Source organism: Carcharodon carcharias, chromosome 10 (assembly GCF_017639515.1).
Source record: "Carcharodon carcharias isolate sCarCar2 chromosome 10, sCarCar2.pri, whole genome shotgun sequence".
NCBI lineage: Eukaryota > Metazoa > Chordata > Chondrichthyes > Lamniformes > Lamnidae > Carcharodon > Carcharodon carcharias.
The window spans coordinates 31,875,750-31,898,259 of NC_054476.1; the positions used below are offsets into that span (position 1 = coordinate 31,875,750).

A 22,510-nucleotide genomic window follows, 5' to 3' on the forward strand; every position below is an offset into this window, starting at 1 on the left:
TACTGTGGCTACAAGAGCAGGTCAGAAGCTAGGAATTCTATGGCGAGTAACTCACCACCTGACTCCCTAAAGCTTGTCCACCATCTACAATACACAAGTCAGGAGGAGTGTGGTGGAATATTCTCCACTTGCCTGGATGAGTGCAGCTCCGACAACACTCAAGAAGCTCGACGCCATCCAAGACAAAGCACCCCACTTGACTGGCACCCCATCCACCACCTCCAATATCCACTCACTTCACCACCAACGCACAGTTGCAGCAGTGTGTACCATCTACACAATGCACTTCAGCATCTCACCAAGACTCGTTTGACAGCACTTTCCAAACCTGCGATCTTTATCACCTAAAATGACAAGGGCAGCAAATGCATGGGAATACCACCACGTGCAAGTTCCCCTCTAAGCCACACACCATCCTGACTTGGAACTACATTGCTGGCCCTTCACTGTCACTGGATCAAAATCCTGGAACTGCCTCCCTAACAGCACTGTGGGTGTAGCTACACCACATTGACTGCAGCAGTTCAAGAAGGCAGCTCACCACTACCTTCTCAAGGGCAATTAGGGATAGCCAGCAAGCCAACCATATCCGTGAAAGGAGAAAATATTCAGCAATAGGTTGCATTTTCACCTCCGAGTCAGAAGATTGTGGGTTCAAGTCCCACTCCAGATAGTTGAGCCTAGAACATAGGCTACCATCCCAGTGCAGCACTAACAGAGTGCTGCATGATCAGAGGTGCTGTCGTTCTGTTGGGACATTAAACTGAAGTTTTTCAGATTGAAATAACAGACCCTGTGATACTATTACATAGAAAAACTGAAGAGATCTCCTGAATGTTCTGGACCAACATTTATCCCTCAATCAACATCGCAACAACACATTATCTAGTCATTATCACATTGTTGTATATCATACTTCCTACATCGCAACAGTGACTGCACTTCCAAAGCACATCAATGGCTGTAAAGCACTTTGGGACATCCCGAGGTCAAGAAAGGTAGAATATATAATATTTAACTAACTACACAAAGAAGCTAGTGAATCATCCACACATTAACTTGCAATTCCCACTATTCCTGCCTATATAGATACCACAGCTCAAGTTTATTGTGAACAATGTGTGTTTTCAAAATTGAGTTGAGCAATTTTAGGCGATAACCTCTTCCCCCATTTTTTGTTCCCCTTTTTGCAGCTTTGATTTTAGCTCTGTTTTTTGCTTCTTTTTGCTTTCGGACAGCAGCTGATCACGATTCTGTCACTCACGCCTCCTTTAGACACATCATTTGTTTCTTCGCTTGTCGCATTATCACTCTCTTTGGCCTTGCACCACCAACTCTTTTGTCATTTAATCTCTCCTCAATTCCATCCTATTACAGGCTTTTCCTTTGCTTCTATTCCTCACCCTCCTCCTTCAACATTTGCTTAAAACTCATTCCGACTTTAAGCTTTCATCAGAACTGTGAAAAGTTATCAATCTGAAATGTTACCTGTTTCTCTCTCCACAGATGCTGCTGAGCATTTTCAGAATTCTCTGTTTTTATTTCAGATTTCCAGCATCCACAGTATTTGACTTTTGTATTAGTTTAAACCATGTTCCTTTGGAAACCGACAGGGGTGGAGGGGGGTGGACAGCTGCAAGATTTTAACTAGGAATCATTGTGCAAACTGTGCTCTGGGAGAACCAGCCTGCTTAATAAGAGCACTGTCTGCACAACATCACTATCCCAATCCATCCCATGACCCACTCTGTGCTTATGTAAAATGTGACATGACGACATCAGCCCGCCAATCTCCAATAACATAGAAGGTGACTGGGTGCTGAAATGTGAAGTCCGCCCGCCCCATGAAAATAAAACAATTAACAACCTTGATAAAGAACCAATCAAATGCAATTTTTCATCGCCCACTCCATTTTTTGCAACTCGCACGGGGAAAGCTTTAGGAGTGAGTTACGCCAGGTACGAGGTGACAGCACAAGGGTGGGTGAAAGGGTTTGCAAACAGGCCCATGGCTGCATATAACAGCAGAGTTTGCTGCTGAAGGTGGCAGCATCTGGCTCTTAGTAGACTTGATTTGTTCAGTTTACAATTAAGGAGAGACGGACAGAGGGACAGAAGCTGGCCTTTAAATCGGTGGCCGGAATAGGCTTCTCACGGCCTACTCACTCTCCCGCTCCTGCCCTAGATGCCTGGTTGGGCACAGTGCCCCCTTCACAACACTAACTGGCCAGCATTACCACTAGCCAGCCGCTAATTGGCCATTCAACACTTGATTCGACATGCTGAAATGGCACAGGAAAGAGAGCCAGTGGACCATGCGCATCCCGTTCCGTCTCCCTTACCCTGCTCAAAGCCACGGAATCTATCCCATAGAAGCATAGAAAGGTCTACAGCACACAGGAGGCCATTCAGTCCATCATGGCCATGCAGGCCAAAGAGCTATCCAACCTAATCCCACACTTCAGCCTGTAGCTTTTTAGGTTACGGCACCTGAAGTACATATCCAAGTGTTTTTTTTTAAGTGATGAGTGTTTCTGCCTCTACCATGCTTTCAGGCATCGAACTGCAGTCCCTGGGTGAAAAACTCTCTCAACTCCACTCCAATCCTTCCATCAATTACTTTAAAGCTATGAGCCCAGATTATTGATCTCTTTAAGGGAAACAGAGTGACTCTTCATTATTTTATACACCTCAATTAAATCTCCCACCTTTTCCCAAAGGAAACAATCCCAGCCTATCCAATCTTTCCTCATATCTAAAATTCCCCATTCCAGACAACATCCTCATAAATATCCTGTCTCCTTGATCACATCCTTCCTGGAATGCAGTGACCAGAACTATACATGTTACGCTAGCTGAGGCCTAACTAGTGTTTTATGCAGTTCTAGCATAATATCCCTGCTCTTATACTCTAGACCTCAGAATATACATTGCATTAACCCACAAAAACTATGTTTGCATACGCAGACATTGAGAATCAATGGGATGCACAATGTAATTGCTGGCAATTATTAAAAATGCCTATTTCCATATAACTTCTGAAAGAAGTTTTCTTAGTTTCAAATGGGGAGTTTAGATCTTGAATTTTTCAATCCAAGTCATCGCCCACAGGGTTGGAAACATTAAAATTCAAGCTATGAGGAAGACTGCAAAGCTCCTAACATTCAGTGGGAGAGTTTATGAATATAGGATCTGTCCACAAATGAAAGACACCCACAGACCTGAACAATGGTTCCTCTGAATCTGGGACACAGAAAACCTAAGGAGGCCCTTCAGCCCCTCAAGCCTGCAATGGCATTCCATCAGGTCATGGATGACCTGTATCTCAATTGCACTCACCCAGTCCAGGTCCATGTTCTGCCCTACCCTTGCTCAACAAACCTCAATCATGAAAGCTCTAATTGTCTAACAACATCCACGGCCTTCCGAGGGGAAGATAGTGCCAGATTTCTACAGCTCTTTGTGTGAAAACAGCACATGTGACAAGGGTAATCCATCTTCATGTCAACTGCTTTACCGATTAACAAAAATTCTCCCTAGTGCTTTTATCTTTAACCTTGAACAAGATGCTCAGTCCCCAGAACAGATGAACAGACAACACATAACCTAAAGCAGAAACTTTGTCTGACGTTCGATCATACAGAGTCTAAATCGCTCAGAATTCTGAACGCTCAGTTAACATGCACCAACAAAAAGAAACGATGATTTGATCATCATCACATTGCCATTTGTGGAATCTTGCTGTGCTCAAACTATAATACTATTTAACTCATGCCATATTACAACAATGATTGGACTTCAAAAAATAACCTGACTGGCTGTAAAGTGCATCAGGCCATCCTGAGGTTGTGAAAGGCACAAAATAAACCTAAGTCCTTCCATTTTTTTCTGAGCAGCGTCCAGCTAAAAGACTGAGATACTTTAGGGACGTTTTATTGAATCAATCAGGTGGGAATCTGTCAGCATTGTGTTGTGCTGCCTGTTTTACACCCCACCCAGTTTTACTATCCCATTGACTTTAACAGAGGGTAAAATCAGGTATGTGACCAGTTTTCAATGGAAAATAGCAATGGACTGATGGTTGATTATCACCCTTCTTACACTACCCTTGGAGATGCACCTCACTCCCAATAAACCTATATTAATTCTCTCTGATGGGAGCTCTACAGTTGACAGTCAGTTTGTGTTATGGTGAGATGGAGGTGGGCACGAGATAGTTAAGCACAGTGAGAGATGGTGTGATGTGATTGTCAGAGGATCTGACCTTCCCAATTTATGAGTGAATCTCAGAAACCTTTGTTCCAGGTTTCACCCACAGCCAAGTTCAGGTCCGTGTGCGCTCCTGCGACACCAAATGGGGGCTTAAGGGGCACTCATGATAAAGTATTAAATAGAATTTACAGCACAGAAACAGGACACTCAGCCCAACTGGTCCATGCTAGAGTTTATGCTCCACACGAACCTCCTCCAACCTTACTTCATCTCAACCTATCCAGTATTTCATCTATTTTCCTTTCTCACTTGTGGATATTTAGCATCCTCTTAAATGCATCTACACTATTTGCCCCTCGTTCCAAATTCTAACCACTCACTGGGTAAAGAAGTTTCTCCCAAATTCCCCATTGGTTTCATTAGTAACCATCTTATATTTAAGGCCCCTGCTTCTTCCAGACACCAGGAGTGTGCTGCCCATTATTTAGTGTAGGCAAAACAATGTGCACCCTACCTGACACCTGTTTGAGGCCTCCACGGCACTGAGGCAGTAGAAGGAGTTTGGGTTCAGGATGGGCCACATGTGCCTAAACTTGGACCACTGCAGTTCCCAAATAAACAAAGCAATATTTCAAATACATGTGGCTAGATGTGAAGCTGGAGTTCCTCAGCTTCCCACCCACCATCCTTTCCCCACCACCAACCTCCCGAACCCCAAAACATTCAAACTACATCAGCCACTAACAACAAAAAACCTTACCCTAAACTGTGACCTGTCTTCACCCACCTCCAGATCACTGGGCCCACACCCAACCACTGCCCCACCACCCCCCACCGCCTCTACCACCCCCTCAGTCCCAGCCACTGACCCAGTCTGCAGACTCCCACACCCACTCTTGATCTCCCCACCGCGACCCCCTCCAATCATCACTTCTGATTCCCTCTTCCGTCTTCCAGATCCTCCCCCCTACCCCGCCACATCTGCTGGACCCCAACCCTACTACTCCCAGTCCCAACCTGTTCCGATACCGCCCAACACCTTCCCTGCTCAATGCTTAAGGGACCAGAATTAGAGGAGTGCAGAAATCTCAGAGCTGTAGGAGATTATAGAGAGAAGGAGAGCCAAGACTAAGGAGGGGTGTGAAAACAAGGACTAGAATTATCAGACTGAAGCATTGTTTAACCAGGAGCCCGTGTGGCTCAACAGCGATGGTGAATGGGACTTGATTCGAGTTAGGACATGGGTATTTTGACTATCTAAAACATGGGATGTCCTCAAATTTATGAATGGTAGATTGTGGGAGGCCTAATCTTTGAAACTCTTTTCTCCACAAATCATTCCATCTTCCCACTTCCCTCACCTCTTACGTTCCTTCGTAAAAAAAAAAATTTCCAATCACTTTTTTGGTTTTTGCTCACTTTTAATCAATTAGTTCTTCCCAACTAACTTCTCTTATCTGTGTGCAATGTCCTCTTACATCTCATTGTTAAACGCTTTATGATATTCCCCTACATGAGGACACAGTAGTAAGCTTTGGTGATAATATCGGCCTGACTATTGTTGGTAAAGGAAGGCCATATTAACAATGCACGCTGGTTTTTAAAAATATTCTTTCATGGGATGTAAGCATCTCTAACAGGTCAGCATTTGTTGCTCTTTAGAAGGGGGTGGTGAGCCACCTTCTTAAACCCCTGCAGTTGATGTGGTTTAGTTACACCTATAGTGCTGTTAGAAAGGGAGTTCCAGGATTTTGACCCAGAGGCAGAGAAGGAACGGCGATAAAGTTCCAAGTCAGGATAGTGTGCGGCTTGGAAGGGAACTTGGAGGTGGTGTACCCATGCACCTGCTGCCCTTGTCCTTCTAGATGGTAGTGGTCGTGGGTTTGGAAGGTGCTGTCTCAGGAGCCTTGGTGAGTTGCTGCAGTCCATCTTTTAGATGGTACACACTGCTGCTACTGTTTGTCGGCAGTGGGGGAAGTGAATGTTTGTGGACGGGGTGCCAATTGAGCAGGCTGCTTTGTCCTGGATGGTGTCAAGCTTCTTGAGTGTTGTGGACGCTGCACTCATCCAGGCAAGTGGAGAGTATTCCATCACACTCCTGACTTGCGCCTTGTAGATGGTGGACTGGCTTTGGGGAGTCAGGAGGTGAGTTACTCACCACAGCTCGCCACTGACCTGCTCTCATTGCCACAATATTTATATGGCAGTTATATTTCTGGTCAATGGTAAACTCTAGGATGATGATGGTGTGGGATTCAGCAATGGTAATGCTGTTGAATGACAAAGTAAGATAGTTAGGTTCTCTCCTGTTGGAGAGAGTCATTGCCTGGCACTTGTGTGGCATGAATGTTACCCACCTCTTAGCAGCCGAAGCTGGAATGTTTTTCAAATCTTGCTGCATAGAACACATACTGCTTCAGCAGCTGAGGAGTTGGGAATGATACTAAAAACTGTGCAGTAATCAGCAAATATCCCCACTTCTGACCTTATAAACGGAGGAACGGTCAGTGATGAAGCAGCTGAAGATATTTGGGCCTCAGACAATACCCTAAGGAACTCATGCCATCTCCCTGACTTTAAGAACTGGTTAGATCCGCACGTTAATAAACACCTAAAGTCAGGGCTGGTAAGCAAGAGCAGAAGTAACCTTTTATGTTGTGATAACTATTAATGTAATGGCAATCAATCTCTTATACCTGAAAGGGAACAATTTAAAGTTACATTTCTTTCCTTCAGGTAGACATTTGTTCTAGAGAAAAATGTCAAATTTAAAATTTTACATTTTTTCTTATTTTCCCTTTCTGTCTGTTTGCTCTCTTTCCCAGTCAGAAAGTGATTTTTCTTTCCGTCTTTCTGTTTCTCTTTCTGGGTCTGATTTGACACTAATTCACCCAAATTCCTCTCTTTCTCTCTCAATCCTTAAATCTCATTGAGTAAGAAAATAGACTGTTGGTTCCATTGTCCACTAAGGCCCCAGGTGCCTTACAGCCCTCACCACACTGGCATCAGTTCACACATCAAAAAATATTTGAGTGCCGATGGGAAGAAGGTTTACAAATGGCACACCACGAGATGTCCCACCCCAGTGAATTCTAGCCAAATCACTTCAATGGATTAATGAATAGCAAACACAAAATAAATGTGTGTACAACCTTTACACAGTCTTAATTGAGGTCAGGTGATTCACAGGACAGGAAATTTGAGTCTATACAATATCTTTGACAGGACATCCCAAAGTGCCTCACGACCATCGAATTGTATTTGAATTTTTGCGTAGGTAAATTATGAATCATTTTCCATTTAGCCCACTGGAGCCTGCGTGCAAACACTTGACTAAGTTGAAGGATAAGGGATAATGAAGCATTTGAACACCTTTTTCTGTGACACTGCAAACCAATACTTGGTCTGGCAATAACCAAGGTGGAGGTAATCTGTCACTGTTTTACACCCATGCTCACCTAACCCCTTGTTGCTCACTACAGCAGTATTTGGGAATTGGCAGCCATGCCATCAGCCAGCTTGGCCCTATAGCTCTAGAACTGTGATGAAGTAACCTAGCAGAACTCAATTAGGCAGTACATGTGCCCAAGTGAGCCTAGTAAGAAATAGTGTCTGTTCCTTCCCCCACGGCACCTGCTTCACCAACCCCCACCCCTGCTAGGCCCCCTCTCTCACCAACGTCACTTCAAGATGATTACTATACAATCGATTTCCATAACAATATCCTGTTTTATTTCAAGTAATCTCTCAATTTATTCTGGCCTCTTGCATAAGCCTAATTTCCATCACCTCACCATTGGTGGCCATGCCTACAGTTGTCTAGTCCCTAAACTCCAGAATTCTATCCCTAAACCTCTTTACCTCACTCTCCTCCTTTAAGGTGCCTCTCAAAAACTAATTATTTGATCAAAGATTTGGTCACTTGTCTTCATATCTCTTTACACAGTTCAATTTCAAATTTTGTCTGATGAATCGTTTGTAGAAAATATCTTGGGCTATTTTACTACACTAAAGTCATTATATAAACAGAAGTTGTTGCTTTTGAGCATAAATTTGAAAAATAGTCACTTGCAGAGCCATGGGCAAAGAGCAAGGGCAGTGGGAGCAATTTACTCACGCTCTCAAAGAGCCAGCACAGCCTGAATGGGCTGAGGGGCCTCCTCCTGTGTGGTAAGATTTTATTAAGACTTGCATTCACACGTTTGTTTATTCGGTGCCAATGAGTGCATAATAAGCAGTATGTCCATACTGTTGAACATGTCCACTGAGAACTAGATTGAGATTGCACGCATCTGTCAGACCTTTTAGCCTGCATTGCCCCACAAAATATAAACCTATCTCCCAGAACAGAAGGTCAGACTCACAGCAGATGCATACATGAACTGATTCTCCTCCCATAGTGGCCCCACCAGGAATATTCAATTACCTGCTGAATTGCAGCCAATCCATTCTGTTATCGTTAATTCCCCAGCAATTTAATCTCAATGCTGCTTAAAACCATCCTCTGGTAAAACAACATTAACATTGTGTCATTGCCAAACTTCATAGCAAAATTCACACATTGCATATCACATCTTATATTTAATGCAAAAAAAATCTTAAGGATAGACAATTGACAATGTTACTGCACAAAAGCTGATTGCTCTTGCACCATGTGCGGGTGCTGCTTCTCTCCATTATTTTATTGAAGCTGTTAATCCATTCAAAATAAACACAAGTTTGCAGCACAAAAGGAGGCCACCCTGTCCATCAAGCCTGTGACAGCTCTTTGCTGGAGTAACCCAAACCTAATCTGCTTTCTTCCCAAAGCCTGGCATCTTCCTCGTCTTCAAATTATTGCCCATTCTTTTCCTTAAAACATCGACCATTCCCTGTGGCAAAACACCCTGCGCTCCAACAATCTACTTTATAAAGAAATTTCTCCTGTCCTCTCTCCTCAATCTCTTGGTTGTAACAATATAAATTTAAAGACCCCTTGTCACTGCCATCCCAACCAGAGGAAATATTCTTCCCTAGTTATTATTTTAAAACTCTTCATATTTTTAAAAAAAATCTCTACTAGATCTCCTCTAAGCTTGGTCAGTTCTGGTGGAAGTAGTTACATCATGTCACTTTTCTACTCATAACAATGGATTCTTATCCCTGACAAAATCCTGATGAATCTACACTGTATACTCTCCAGGGTTTTAATGTCTGTGTCAGTCTAGATTATGTGCTCAAGTGACTGGAATGGGACCTGAACCCACAGCCTCCTGACTCAAGGCAAGAGTAGTATTCACAGAGCCAAGGCTGACACCTCTAACAAAGCAATAATTTTAAACAACTCGTTGTGTTCAATGGCTACATTCAAGCAAATTAAAATTAAGCTCAATGTAAAGTAAAATATATAAATGAAAATTTCAATACTGCACTTATGTTCCAGTCACTCCCGGCGTGGCTGAACTCCACACCGTTCTGGGGTCTCATTCCACTAGCCCCTCACTACTTGAAATGTAAAGGTAAACACTTCAATTGTAGCAGCAGGGAAGGGTATCTGGTTAAATGTGCATGAATATCAACAGCAATAACATTTATACTGTTGGTATAATTTCATCAATTCAGAATTCACCCACTGGAAGAGTACTTGGGGAACTTGGATGCAAAAACCTATGGAATTTTGTTGTGATCCTCTGTGCACCTTCGGAGCTGACGAGGAATACTTGAAACCCTCTAATATAGCCTAAAATTTCAGCGGCATACTAATTTTAACAAAAAAGAAACAAAAATAATCTGTATTTCCTCATTTCACAATAAAAGAGCTGCTTGGGTGAATGGGATTTGGATGAAGGCCGTGAGTGAAAAGTCACGAACACTCACTGCACCACAACATAGGAGCTGAAATGGGTCATTCAGCTCCTCGAATCTGATGTACCACTGAACTAGAATTAGATCATGGCTGATCTGTATCTTCACTCCACCTACCAACCTTAGTTCCAAATCCCTGAATCACCTTGAGCCCAACAAAAATCTACCAATCTCAGCTTCAAAATTTTCAATTGACCGCACACCCTCAACAGCTTTTTGTGGGAGAGAGTTGAAAATTCCCTGTATGAAGAAGAATGCTTCCTGACATCACTTAAGAATGACTCAATTCTAACTTGAAGATTATGACCCTTGTTCTGGACTCCCCAGTTTAGGAAATAGTTTCTCTCTATCTACCCCATCAAATCCTTTAATGAACTTAAACACCTCAATCAGATCACCCCTTAATCTTCTAAACTTGAGGGAATGCATGCCGAGTCTATTCACTGAACTCACTATTTAACCCTTTTAGCCCAGTGCTGTGCTAATGCTAACACTTTGCATTCAAGACTCACCACTAACACTAGTGTGTTCCAAAAAAAAGGAAAGGAACTGTAACATGAATTAAAAGTTGATAAACTGTAATTTCACTCATTCACAAGCCTACCAAATGGGGTAAAAGCAAAATACTGCGGATGCTGGAAATTTGAAACAGAAACAGAAAATGCTGGAAAAACTCAGCAGATCTGACAGCATCTGTGGGGAGAGAAACAAAGTTAACGGGTGGGATTTTCCACACCCATCCAACACTGGGATCTTCTGGTCCCCCACAAGTCAATGGACTTCTGGCTGGGGCACCGCCTCGCCCATGGTGGGTCCTGCCCACCACGGGACCGGAAAATCCCAGCCAACATTCCAAGTCTGTATGACCCTTCTCCAGAGCTCTGAAGAAGGGTCATACAGACTCAGAACATTAACTTTGTTTCTCTCGCCACAGATGCTGTCAGACCTGCTGAGTTTTTCCAGCATTTTCTGTTTTGATACCAAATGGGGTAGTTAGGCACTGTGGGTGTTGCTCTAGCTCCAAAGATTGTGGGTTCAAGAAACTTGAGCACAATTTCTATGAGTGACACTCCAGCACAGTATGGAGGGAGTGATGCACTGTTAGAGGTGCCATCTTCTAGATCAGTCATGAAACTGATGCTCCATCAGTCCTCTGAGGTGGATGTAAAATATCCCATAGCACTATTTTGAAGATGATCTCCTGGGCCAAAATTTATCCCTCAACCAACATCACAAAAAAAGCACATTGGGTCCTTAACTCATAACTTTGTGGGAGCTTGCTGTGCACAGCTAACTGCACGTTTCCTGCATTACAGCAAAAGCTACACTACAAAATTATTTGATTGGCTGTAAAGCACTTTGGGATGTCCTGAGATGGTGAAAGGTGCTACATAAATGCAAGCCCCTTCTTTTGCAGCTGGTGCTGCAGAATTACCCTTGTAACCATTGCTTTGAAGTGAAGCACACTGACACGGTGATTGTAGTGTAACTGCAGGCCAAACAATGTGCCATTTGCAGATGAGGTGGTGGGAAAGAGTCACAACTGTGACTGACAGTAAGTGCTGACAAATGGGAAAGAGACAAAGACTAAATGGAAAAATATATGTAGAGCTGTTGAAAAAGGGGACAGTAAGCGAGTGGGAACAATTGGATGGTTCTTTCAAAGTGTTGGCACAGGTACAATGGGCTGAATGGTCTCCTCTATGCTCTATAATTATTTACCCCACTGAAAGCACAGCACTGATGTAAATTGATAGCAGACAGACATGGTTGAAGGCTGTCTCTGAAGAGAATTGCTTTCAGCACAACGATAGAATGGTCGCTTAATGAATAGAGATAGCTTCTTGTTGAAGGCAGGTGTTTGCCCCCTCTCCACCTGTCGTTTTCATGGAAATTTCCATGACAATTTACTCCTGCCCCTTGGGGTAAGTTGCTGTGACGCTTTCCCTCCCTCTGGGTTCCCTTTCTTCAAAGGCCTGTCTTTTAACCAGGTTCACTTTAGGCCTCTGTGCTGAACAGGCAGTACCAGCTCAATCTGTCTCCAAAGGATCTAAACAATAACAATGGTCTTTGTTTCTTAATGCAATTAGTATCTCTGCCAGCAGGCTCTGCTACTTTACATTCTCTGCTGCTTCTACCCTCTTCTTGGGGTAAAATGTCCAGTCAGTCATTTTGTTCTGCCAGCAACTAATTATTTATCCCCTCGTGCTAATGTTTTAACAGAGGCATTAAACCATTTACAAAATTGAACAAGTTAACCCCTTGGTTGAAATAGTGGAGCTGGGAGCTTATCACAGGTGCATCAAGAGCAATTAAGGGTGGGCAATAAATGCTGGCCTTGCCAGAGATGTCCACATCCCAGGAACGAATGCTAAGAGTTAACAGCTGACAATTTCTCTCCCTCATTGCCTCTGTGGATGGATCATTTCTGCAGCTCTGGGAAAATGTTAATTAAATTAGTTAAAATACCCCCCCACCCCCGTCCCACCCCAGAGAACTGACAAATGCTGGTCTGGCACCAGAGTTAGCAGTTCCAATGTTCTGCAAAGTTGTTAACCTGATGTTGACCTCTTGCCCAAGCTGGAATGGAGCTAAAATGGTGGGAATCATGTGAGTATGTGGTTAATTGGCAGGAGGGCAGACATGTGGTTCCAATGGTGGGAATGGTATGGGTGTGTTCCCAAAGGGGGGCACACACACAGCTGTTTTAACACCACCATTTCAGGTCAAAGGAAACACAGGCATATCATTAACATTAAACTGTCAGTATGTGACGATGTAATACAGACCCTGACAAAATTTTAACAAAGAATCATACTGCGCACTAGAGCTGCCATGAAGCCTGATGGGAGTAGAGAATAATGCCAGGTGAAACCCAAGTAAATTCAATTTACTTTTCCTAGCATTCTCTTGTGGGACAAGAGCAGTCAACATACTCACTGCCACATTTAAATGTGATCCGAGGTAAATGGGCCGAAGCCTCATTCTATCCCTCTGACCCCCAGTTTTAAATTAGGGCTTTTAAGATCTCTTTCAATCCCTAGATATAGGAACCTAGGAAATAGGGGCAGGAGGCAGCCATTTGGCCCTCTAACCTGCTCTGTCATTCAACTAGATCATGGCTATCTTCAACTTCAATGCCATTTTTCCGCACTATCTTTAATATTTAGTAATCTATCGATTTCTATGTAAGGATTTGTAAGGATTATTTGTTCCTAGGTAAAGGGTGGCACTGGCAAGACCAGCATTTATTGCCTATCCCTAATTTCCCTTGAAAAGGTGGTGGTGAGCCACCTTCTTGAACTGCTGCAGTCCATGTGGTGTAGGTACACCCGCTGTACCATTGGGGAGGGAGCTCTATAATTTTGACTCAGTGACAGTAAAGGAATAGTGATATGGTTCCAAGTCAGGATGGCATGTGGCTTGAAGTGGAACTTGCAGGCAGTGATGTTCCTATGCCTCTGCTGCCCATGTCCTTCTAGGTGGTAGATTGTAGGTTTAGAAGGAGCTGGTTGAAGGAGGCTTCGCAAGGTTCTGCAGTTCATCTTGTAGATGTGCCTGTATGACCTATCAAATATTTTAGATGCTTAAAAGGACTGCTGGAGACCTTTGAAGAAAGAAGCAGGGGAGATTTTTTTTAAAGTTACTTTAATGTGGAGCCAAGAGGAGAACGAGCACTGGCCCAGCACGGCCTCTTCCGGATGATATCTGCAAACTGACCTATAGAGAGTTCAAAAGGCTTGGACTGCACTGCAGTGTCAGTCTGGATTTTGTGCGAGATTGCTACCTACTGTGCCAATACTGACACTGCCTGACTGATGGAGATCCAATTAGACACCTAAATAGTTATTGGAAATTTAGTAATTGGAAAGCTGGTGTATTACACTCTAAATGTTTAGTATAGGTCTATGGACTAAAGACTATACACAGTGGCAAAGTATTTGATGGTCAACAACAGACACAGGGCCTCAGTGTAACATCTCACCTCACCTCTGACAGTGCAGCACTTCCTAGGCACTGCACTGAGTTTGCTAACCTGGGTTATATGCTCAAGGCTCCAAAGAGGGACTTGAGACCATAATCCTCTGACTCAGAAGGGAGAGTGGTACCTACGGACACCTAGCTTTTTTAGTAGATACAACCTGCCACAATCCATTGTGGATTTGAGAATCTTCCACAAATTGTCAAATCTGAGTAAGAGAATTCATTTCACTGAACCACTAAGAACAACTTGATCTAAGATATCAAAATAAAACTTGGCACGATTGACCTATCATGCATTGTGTAGTGGAGGCATCAGAGTTTTAATTCTGCTTTTTAAGTTCAGTGGCTCTTCAAATGGTTAGCCATACATTTGTAAATCCGCAATTTCAAACATCAATACTTCCATTTCGATATCACCTACAGGCAAAAGACACTACTCTTATCACTTATGAAAATTAAATGCATATTTTTATTTGAAATGTATAAATCCCAACTCAAACAAAAAGGTACAAACAACTGGCATCAGTTGTAATTGCAGTTCTGAAAGGTAACTTAAAAATTCTAACTTGTTTATCAATCTCATATGGCCACAATGAATCTATACAAAGTGCTGCCACAGTCACGCCTGGAATACTGGTTACGATTCTGGTTGCCTGTTACAGCCAGGGCAATGATTACAGCACCCAAAGTGATCACCAGCTTAAAGCATCAAAGCTACGAGGAGAGGGTAAAAATGTCAAAATTGTTTACCTTGGACAGAAGGCTTGATGGGGTGGGGGTGGTGGGTGCCGATAATATTCCTGTATTCAAGATCATTGCAGGGATGGGAGAAACTGAATTCTGTTAAATACGCCTGGAAATTGCTATAAACTCTAAGAACTAGTCCAAACACAAGAAAAGGAAGGCGGAGAAACAGTTTATTTTTAGCTACTTTGCACAGAGACTGGTGAAACTGTGTCACGAACGGCCTGGGTACAGAGACTGGCGTAGAAATTGGCCTTCGTTGCTGCCATTTCTCTGGTGTAAATGGGTGCAACAGGGCCCAATATTGGGACCAATGTCCTGCACCCCAAGGATGCCAGAAGTGAGTCTGCTGAGAAGTTTTATCAGCCTACTTTTTAGGCATCTGGGGTGGCCACCTAAAACAGGCATTAGCTTCTTTCCATATGCCAATGAGGGCCCTATTGCCTGTTTTAAGGACCCCTGTGCCAAGGTGACCTGCCCTGGGACATACTCTGTTTTACAGTTTGGATGTAGCCTAGTCAGTGAAAGGGTTTGTTTCGCAGTTCTTTTTTAAACTGATACAGAGGTGTGGCATTCCTCCCAACTGCGCAATACTCCCAGAAGCCTCTCCAAGCTACCCCTCCCTGGGACTTAGCTGAGGGCCAATGCCAGAAAGGCGGTCTGGTGGGAGTCAAACTTCTGCTTCTCCAGCCAGAGGCGCTGCCTGTAGAGGCAATGGCAGCCTCATCCAGATAACAATCTGGAGGCTCGAGGCCTGACTTCTCAGATTTTAGTCGTTGGATGAACAAGTTACTCTGTCATTTGATGCTTCAGAAACTGGCCAAAATGAATTTTTAAGTGTGGAAAGATCTATAGAAGAACTGGACAGATAATTGAAGGAGCGAGCAAGCGAGGGAGCTATTGGTGTTTAGAATTGGCCAAGTGTTACCATTCTTTCAAAAAGTGACTACTGGCCACTTGTGCGTCCCCAAGTTCCATCGTTCCACCATTGGCAGCTATGTCTTCAGCTGCCAAGGCCCTAAGTTCTGAAATTCCTTCCCTGAACTTCCCCATCTCTCTTTCCTCCTTTAAGACGCTCCTTAAAACCTATATCTTTGACCAAGCTTTTGGTCAACTGCCCTAAAATCTCCTTAAGTGGCTGTGTCAGAGTTTGTTTTGTAATCCTTCTGAGGAGCATCTTGGGACATTTTAATTTGTTAAAGGAACAATATAAATTCATCTCATAATTTACCGAACTCTTAAAAACTCTGGCAGTGTAGGAATTGCTTGCTTATCCCTAATTGCCCCCGAGAGGGCGTAAGTAAGGCTTTTGTTACAAATGAGTGAAATACCTGCCATGTGAAGTGGCCTATTAAGAGTTAGCCATATTTGTTTGGGGTTGGAGTCATATAGACCACAGGGAAGGAAATCTGCCACCCTTACCTCATCTGGTCTATATGTGATAGCTTTCCACACCAACCAGGTAGACTCTTAGCCCTCAAAATAACAGCCTTATTGTCACTGATGATCCCAAACACTGATTTGTGGTTTCACAGAAAATTACAGGAATCACAAAATGAAATTCCCAAAACATCAACAGAAATCCCTTCACACAAAATTTGACACCAAGCCACAGGAGGAGATACTAGGACACGTGACCAAAAGTTTGATCAAAGAGACAAGTTTTAAAAGCATCATCCAAGGAGGAGAGACACAGGGGTAGAGAGGTTTACAGAGGGAATTCCAGGGCTCAGGCCCTGGGCAGTTGAAGGAATGGCCACCAAGGGGGGTGCAATTAAAATCAGGGATGCACAAGAGGCCAGAATTGGAGGAGCACAGAGAGATGAGGTTTGTAAAGCTGGAAGAAAAAACATCACACAATCTGTGTAATAAATAAAAAATGCAATTTTACATGGAATTAGACAGAACTTTATAGGATAGAAACAGGCAATTCAGCACACCAGTTCTAGGCTGTTATTTATGCTTCACATTAATGTCTTCCAACCTACGTCATGAAACCCCATCCATCTATCCCTCTATTCCTTTCTCCCTCATGTGCTTCCTCCTAAATACGTCTACCCTATTCACTTCAACTACTCAACCCTAGTAATGAGTTTCACATTCTCACCACTTGGGGCAAAGAAATTTCCCCTGAATTTCTTTTTGGAATTATAAGTAAATTCCTTATATCCATGGCCTCCAGTTTTGGACTTCACGACAAGTAGAAATATGTTCATCATATTTACCTTATTGAACCCCATCATAGTTCTAAAGCCTCATCGTCCTTCAGTTTTCTCATTTCTCGAGAAAAAGAAAATGTCCTAAACCAGTCAACTAGTGCTCACGATTGCAAATGGACAGAATAATGGAATCCATCCCAATCATTTATGAATCATAAGACCATAAGACATAGGAGCAGAAATTATGCCATTCAGCCCATCAAGTCTGCTCCGCCATTCAATCATGGCTAATAAGTTTCTCAACCCCATTCTCCCGCTTTCTCCCCGTAACCTTTGATCCTGGAAAAATCCCTTAGTTCCAATTAATAAAGAAATTTGACTGATTTATGCCCCCATGAACTTAAAAGGCCTTAATCCTGAGGAGATGTAATAGCACCAAAAGAACAGTTGGAAAATCCCAAATATTGAGAGCAGAATTCACACTGTACAGCAGCTGATTTAATAAAAATAGATTTGCATTTTATATAACTCTTTTCATGGCCTCAAGACGCCTCAAAGCACTTGACAGTCAATTAGATGCAGTCACTGCTATAATTTAGGAAACACGGCAGCCAATTTAGACACAGCAAGATCCCACAAACAGCAATGTGCTAACGACCAGTTTTTTTTTAATGTTGGCTGGGCCCTCAATATCAGCTGTGATACGGTTCGAACTCATCTTTTCCTCAAATATGCCACAGGATCGTTTATGTCCACTTGAGAGAGCAGATGGGGCCCGAGTTTAACGTCTCGTCCGTAAGATAGCACCGCCTTAACCTAGATTTCTTGTTCAAGCCTCCCCGGAATGGGACCTGAATCTATAATTTTCCCAGTCCCCAGAACTAAACAGCCTAATAACCATTTCAAGGCTGTAATTCACAATAACACGCTGCCCTTTTCAGAGTTAAGCATTCCACTCCCCAATATTTAGACATGTTTTAACACACGTTTAACATAGAGACACATAAATATATTATATATATATATATATACAGCTGGCTCATCAGCCCAAGAAACAATCTGATCGTCACAATTTCAGTTCACCTTAAGAAGCGACCGTGAGAATGACAACTGAATAAAATAATGCTTCAATTTTTTTTTAAAGTTGCAATTTCCGAAAATGTTTTTTTTTAAATCAACATTGATAACAAAAGCTCCCCTGGCTTTGCTTCCCGGATCATTCTGACTGGGAGCTGTCCACGCCCTGAAATAATCTCCGGCACTTTCAGCAACGATTTGCAATTTTTTTTAAAGCCCCCCACGCACACACACAAAACAATTAACAACATAATGTGCAATTAAGTCAAATTAAACCCAGGTGCCAGTGTTATTCATGTGTCAGTTAGGGACAGAGGTAGCAAGGACCCGTGTCTGGTGTAAGGAACCCTGGCTGTTCCAGCATCTCATTCCCTTTTTAAAAATGCTTGTAACATTCCCCTTTCCTCCTCCCTGCATAGCTCTTCACTCTTTAAATTGGCGATCAAATATCGCCGGATAGCAAGGACAGCAGATTGTACAAAAGCTACCAGTTTTCCCTGGTGGTGTCTCCGCTTTACCTGAAATTGGGAGGCGAGGCGATGTGGAGCCCCAGAAAGGGTGAGGCAGCCGGGGAGTTCATGGACTCTGCATCCGCCATTCTCCATGCATATCCTGAAGAGATGCTGGGCTCTCTCACGACGTCAGACAGGGGCAGCTTTCAATACAAAGCCTGCAGTCCTAGCACACTTTGCACCTCGTCATCTATCACCATAAGAGGGTTCAGGGACTCCATCAGTTTATTTTTGTCCAGTACACACTTTCCCAAGTCGTGTCTCGCCCCCAGCTTGTTAAGGCTGGAGGCACAAAGTCTGCTGATGTGTTGCACCGTGATACGACGTGATGGGGTCACAACAGCTCCACCCCACCTAACCATTCTTACAGATACTGGGATCCAGTAAAACCAGGCACTAGGGGTTACTCAACCTCACCCCCGAAGGATTGTTTGGAGTCTCTAAGAATTAAGGATTAATCTGTTCAGGAGAATTTAAAAAAGGAGGGATGGCATTTAACAAAAAAAACTTGAACATTTCCATTCATTATTTAGAAAAATATTGCAGGTGTGATTTTAAATAAGATTTGCTTTATAAAGTGTCAAGATTAACCCAATCGGGTAACAAAGTGCAGAATTTTACTGAAATAGACCGCACATAGGTGGTTTTTGTTTTGTAAATTATTCTTTCCTGAGATGTAAGCATCACTGGTTAGGCGAGCATTTATTGCCCACCCCTAAGTGCCCCTGAGAATGTGGTAGTGAGGTGCCTTCTTGAACCATTGCCTGCAGTCAATGTGGTGTAGATATACCCACAGTGCTGTTAGGGAGGCAGTTCCGAGATTTTGACCCAGTGACGTTGAATGAATGACTATTATAGTTCCAAGTCAAATTGGTGTGTGACTTGGAGGGGAACTTCCAGGTGGTGGTGTTCCTATGTATTTGCTGCCCTTGACCTTCTGGGTGGTAGAGCTATGGGTTTGGAAGATGCTGTCAAAGGAAGCTTGGTGGGATTTGCTGTTTCCCTTTAACTCAGCCATTGCATTAGCATGCTGTTTCCAGGCCAATCACAGAGGGTGGGGATGATGATAATTCGCACTCTACCAAAGGGAAGTTCTCTAGTTAAAAGGACCCCAGCAAGGGGCAGTGTGGCTGAATTGTACATTACTTCCTGAAGTTTCAGCAACCACAGAAATGGAGGATAGAACTGAGAAGACTGCCCTCCAGGCCTTGGGCTCATCCCTGGGAGTCCTGGTGTGGGATCTGAGGGAGTGCAGGGAAGTGCTGATTCTTGCAGTTGGCAGGAAGAGGACAGCCTCTCAAACGAAGCAGGCATGGATGGAAGTGGCTGAGGAAGTCAGCAGCAGGAGCATAGTTCCTCAAACCCGGAGACAGTGGCCGAAGAGATTCAATGACTTAATAAGGGCAGGAAAGATGTGTGTCATCCTGCTTTCAGACTTCTCCAGCATTCTCCTGCACAGAATTGCTCCAATCGACACACCCTCCAACTCCACTCATTCCTTTCTCTCAAGGCACCCCCTCACACTTCCATCTGAGCAGGCAACATGCACTCACCCTCAACTTTTTACCATCTCACACCCATCCCTCATGGTGACTCTCTACAAATGTTGTCTTTTCATCCTCTCTGCACAACCCATTTCTCACACTCATGACCCTCTGTTTTCTCTCCTTGCAAGAAAAGAGTGCAGAACTCCAGGGAGAAGCATAGAACTATGATGGCCCTCCAGTGAGTGGCACCATGACGTCCACAGGCAATACATGCCCACTGGGTCCACAGCAAAGGAGGTTTTGCTCTGTGCAGCTGCAGATGTCATAAGTGACTTGCCATGGAAACCTGAGGCACTGGTGTTCGGAATCCCTTTGCCCACTCCCTCTGTCCCAGGGAGTGGCATGAGGCCGAGGATAAAGTAGCAAGTGCTGCTCCTGGTGACATTAGTGGTGCTGCAGCTCTTGTTCCTTGTCAGAGGCCCAAAGTAGAGTTACAGAGGCTGCTCCCATGCTGCAGTGAAGGCTGACAGCGGGAGTTGCAGATCAACGTGAGGGAAGTCATATCAGGTGAACTGACTTCCAAAAAGTTGGAAACCACCTTTGAAACAGTAAAATCAGGCTCTCTGAACTTGTGCTGTGAGCACAAGCTTTTCCCTAAGGCGGGGAATTGCACTGCTGTTCAGTTTCACAGGTTTTTCCAGCATGTCAGTTTCATTGATTACTGACTTCTCGCTACGCTCATGCCTTGTTGACCCTGATGAGTTTCACACCATCTGGGAATCTGTGTATTGGCTGGTAAAGCCAAAACTCTGGGTTAAATTTGCAATCAATTGCCTATTTAAATATTGAAATATTGACCTGACAGCTCCTCATGGCTTGCCTACAAAACAAGCCCCTGTTAAACCCACAAGTGGACAGGAACATGTTGGGTTCCCGACCCGAGAACATTTTCTTGGGGCTTTAGCCCCTCTGCCTGCCTGTGAACCAACCTCCCACTTGGCAATAAAAATTCTGCCCAAAGAGTTTCTTTGCCTTCCAATTGGCTGCGGGGAAGTAGGGCACCTGGAAGACGGACCAGTGATGAAGTGTGGGGTGGGGCAGTTGACATGTGGTCATGTGATGAAACCTCCAGGGATTCACCCAACCATGAGTTGGTAATTCTACCAGATATACACATACACAAAAAAACCTAGTCTAGCAGTACAATTGGCCTTCCAGTCGATTTTAGTGCACTGGTTCAGATATAGATTTCAAGTCTGCTGTGCTTGGTATCCCAAGCTGAATCAGTTAAATCTGCAGCTCAGGAACACACAACAGGGCTGCCAGCCTCAATAAAAGAGAGTAGATAGCTTGATATATGGAGTGCAGAATTGACCAAATGGGAAGAGATGTGATGTCAAGGCTCGGTGGGCAGTGCTCTTGCTCTCTGAGTCCAAAGGTTTGTGGTTTCAAGAGCTAATGAGCAGTTCACCAATCCATGGATGATATGTGTTTCCTACAGCTCCAGCTCTTTCTCAAAGATCCATGGTGATGATCTACAGTAGGATGCGGGGGTTCCTTTTGTGCGGCTTGGCATGTTTTGATTGCCTGAGGCATGTGGGATGAGGCTGTATCCTTTCAGAGGTTTCAGTTGGATGATAATTGATGATGGCTGAATTACTAAGGCTGCAAAAACCTCTTGGTTTGTTTACCAGATGTTTACCAACAATCAAGGTAGTTAAGACCATCCTAACTCATCAAATCCAAAAACTAACCCCCCGCACCCTTCCCCAACCCCCGCCCAACAACGCTGTTCTCTAAACAACCTTAAAGAGCTTGCTTTCCTTCGGGCCAAACAAAAAGGTAAATATCTTTATGGATATCACATGGTACATTGTGATCTCCTGGAACAGGTTTTGATCAGCCAACAGGGTCAAAAAGGGATTTTCCAGATAACTTTTTCTCTGGGTTTTTTTCTCTATTTCTTTGTGGTAGGGGTGAGGCGAGAAGGAGGGAGAGGCTTTTCATCTGATTTTGTTTTTGGCCTCATGAGTTCACATGACCTCAGGTGGGCTTAGGATTTAAATTGTCACAACTGAGTGGGACAGGCTGGATGGACCAGTCACTCTTTTCCTGTCCATCCATATTTGTAACCTGTGCTAACTGGACAGATATTTGGTGTGGATTTGTGAAACTCGGTAGAAGCAAGACCCAAGTTATCCACATTCAATATTCCTTATATATTTCTAATATTTCCAATATTCCTAATTACTACCATTTCATTTCATACCAAATCAGCTTAGACCATGTTAAACAAAATCTTCCATGTGAATAGCATAGCAACAGGAAAGGTGTCAATACATAGATGGGTGCAATTATAGCGTATTGGGGAAAATTGGCTAGAAGTTTAGGATACCTCCTCAGGTAGTGGGGCAGGGGCTACATCCTCTGGCACCGAAGGCACATGTGAAATACAAAAAAAGAAAGACTTGCATTTATGTAGCATTTCTCA

At 43.6% G+C, this 22,510-nt stretch overlaps 1 protein-coding gene across 2 annotated transcripts in view; it reads right to left on the bottom strand.

The window, feature by feature from the left end:
• mapk8ip1b (mitogen-activated protein kinase 8 interacting protein 1b) overlaps positions 1–18,743 on the bottom strand; it is a 187,649-nt gene extending 168,906 nt beyond the window's left edge. For both annotated transcript variants that reach the window (XM_041197839.1, XM_041197838.1), the window contains exon 1: positions 18,539–18,743. In XM_041197839.1, the coding sequence (XP_041053773.1) occupies positions 18,539–18,618 (80 nt within the window). In that variant the 5' untranslated portion in view covers positions 18,619–18,743. The remainder of the gene's footprint in view (positions 1–18,538) is intronic.
• Between the last annotated feature and the right edge of the window lie 3,767 nt (positions 18,744–22,510).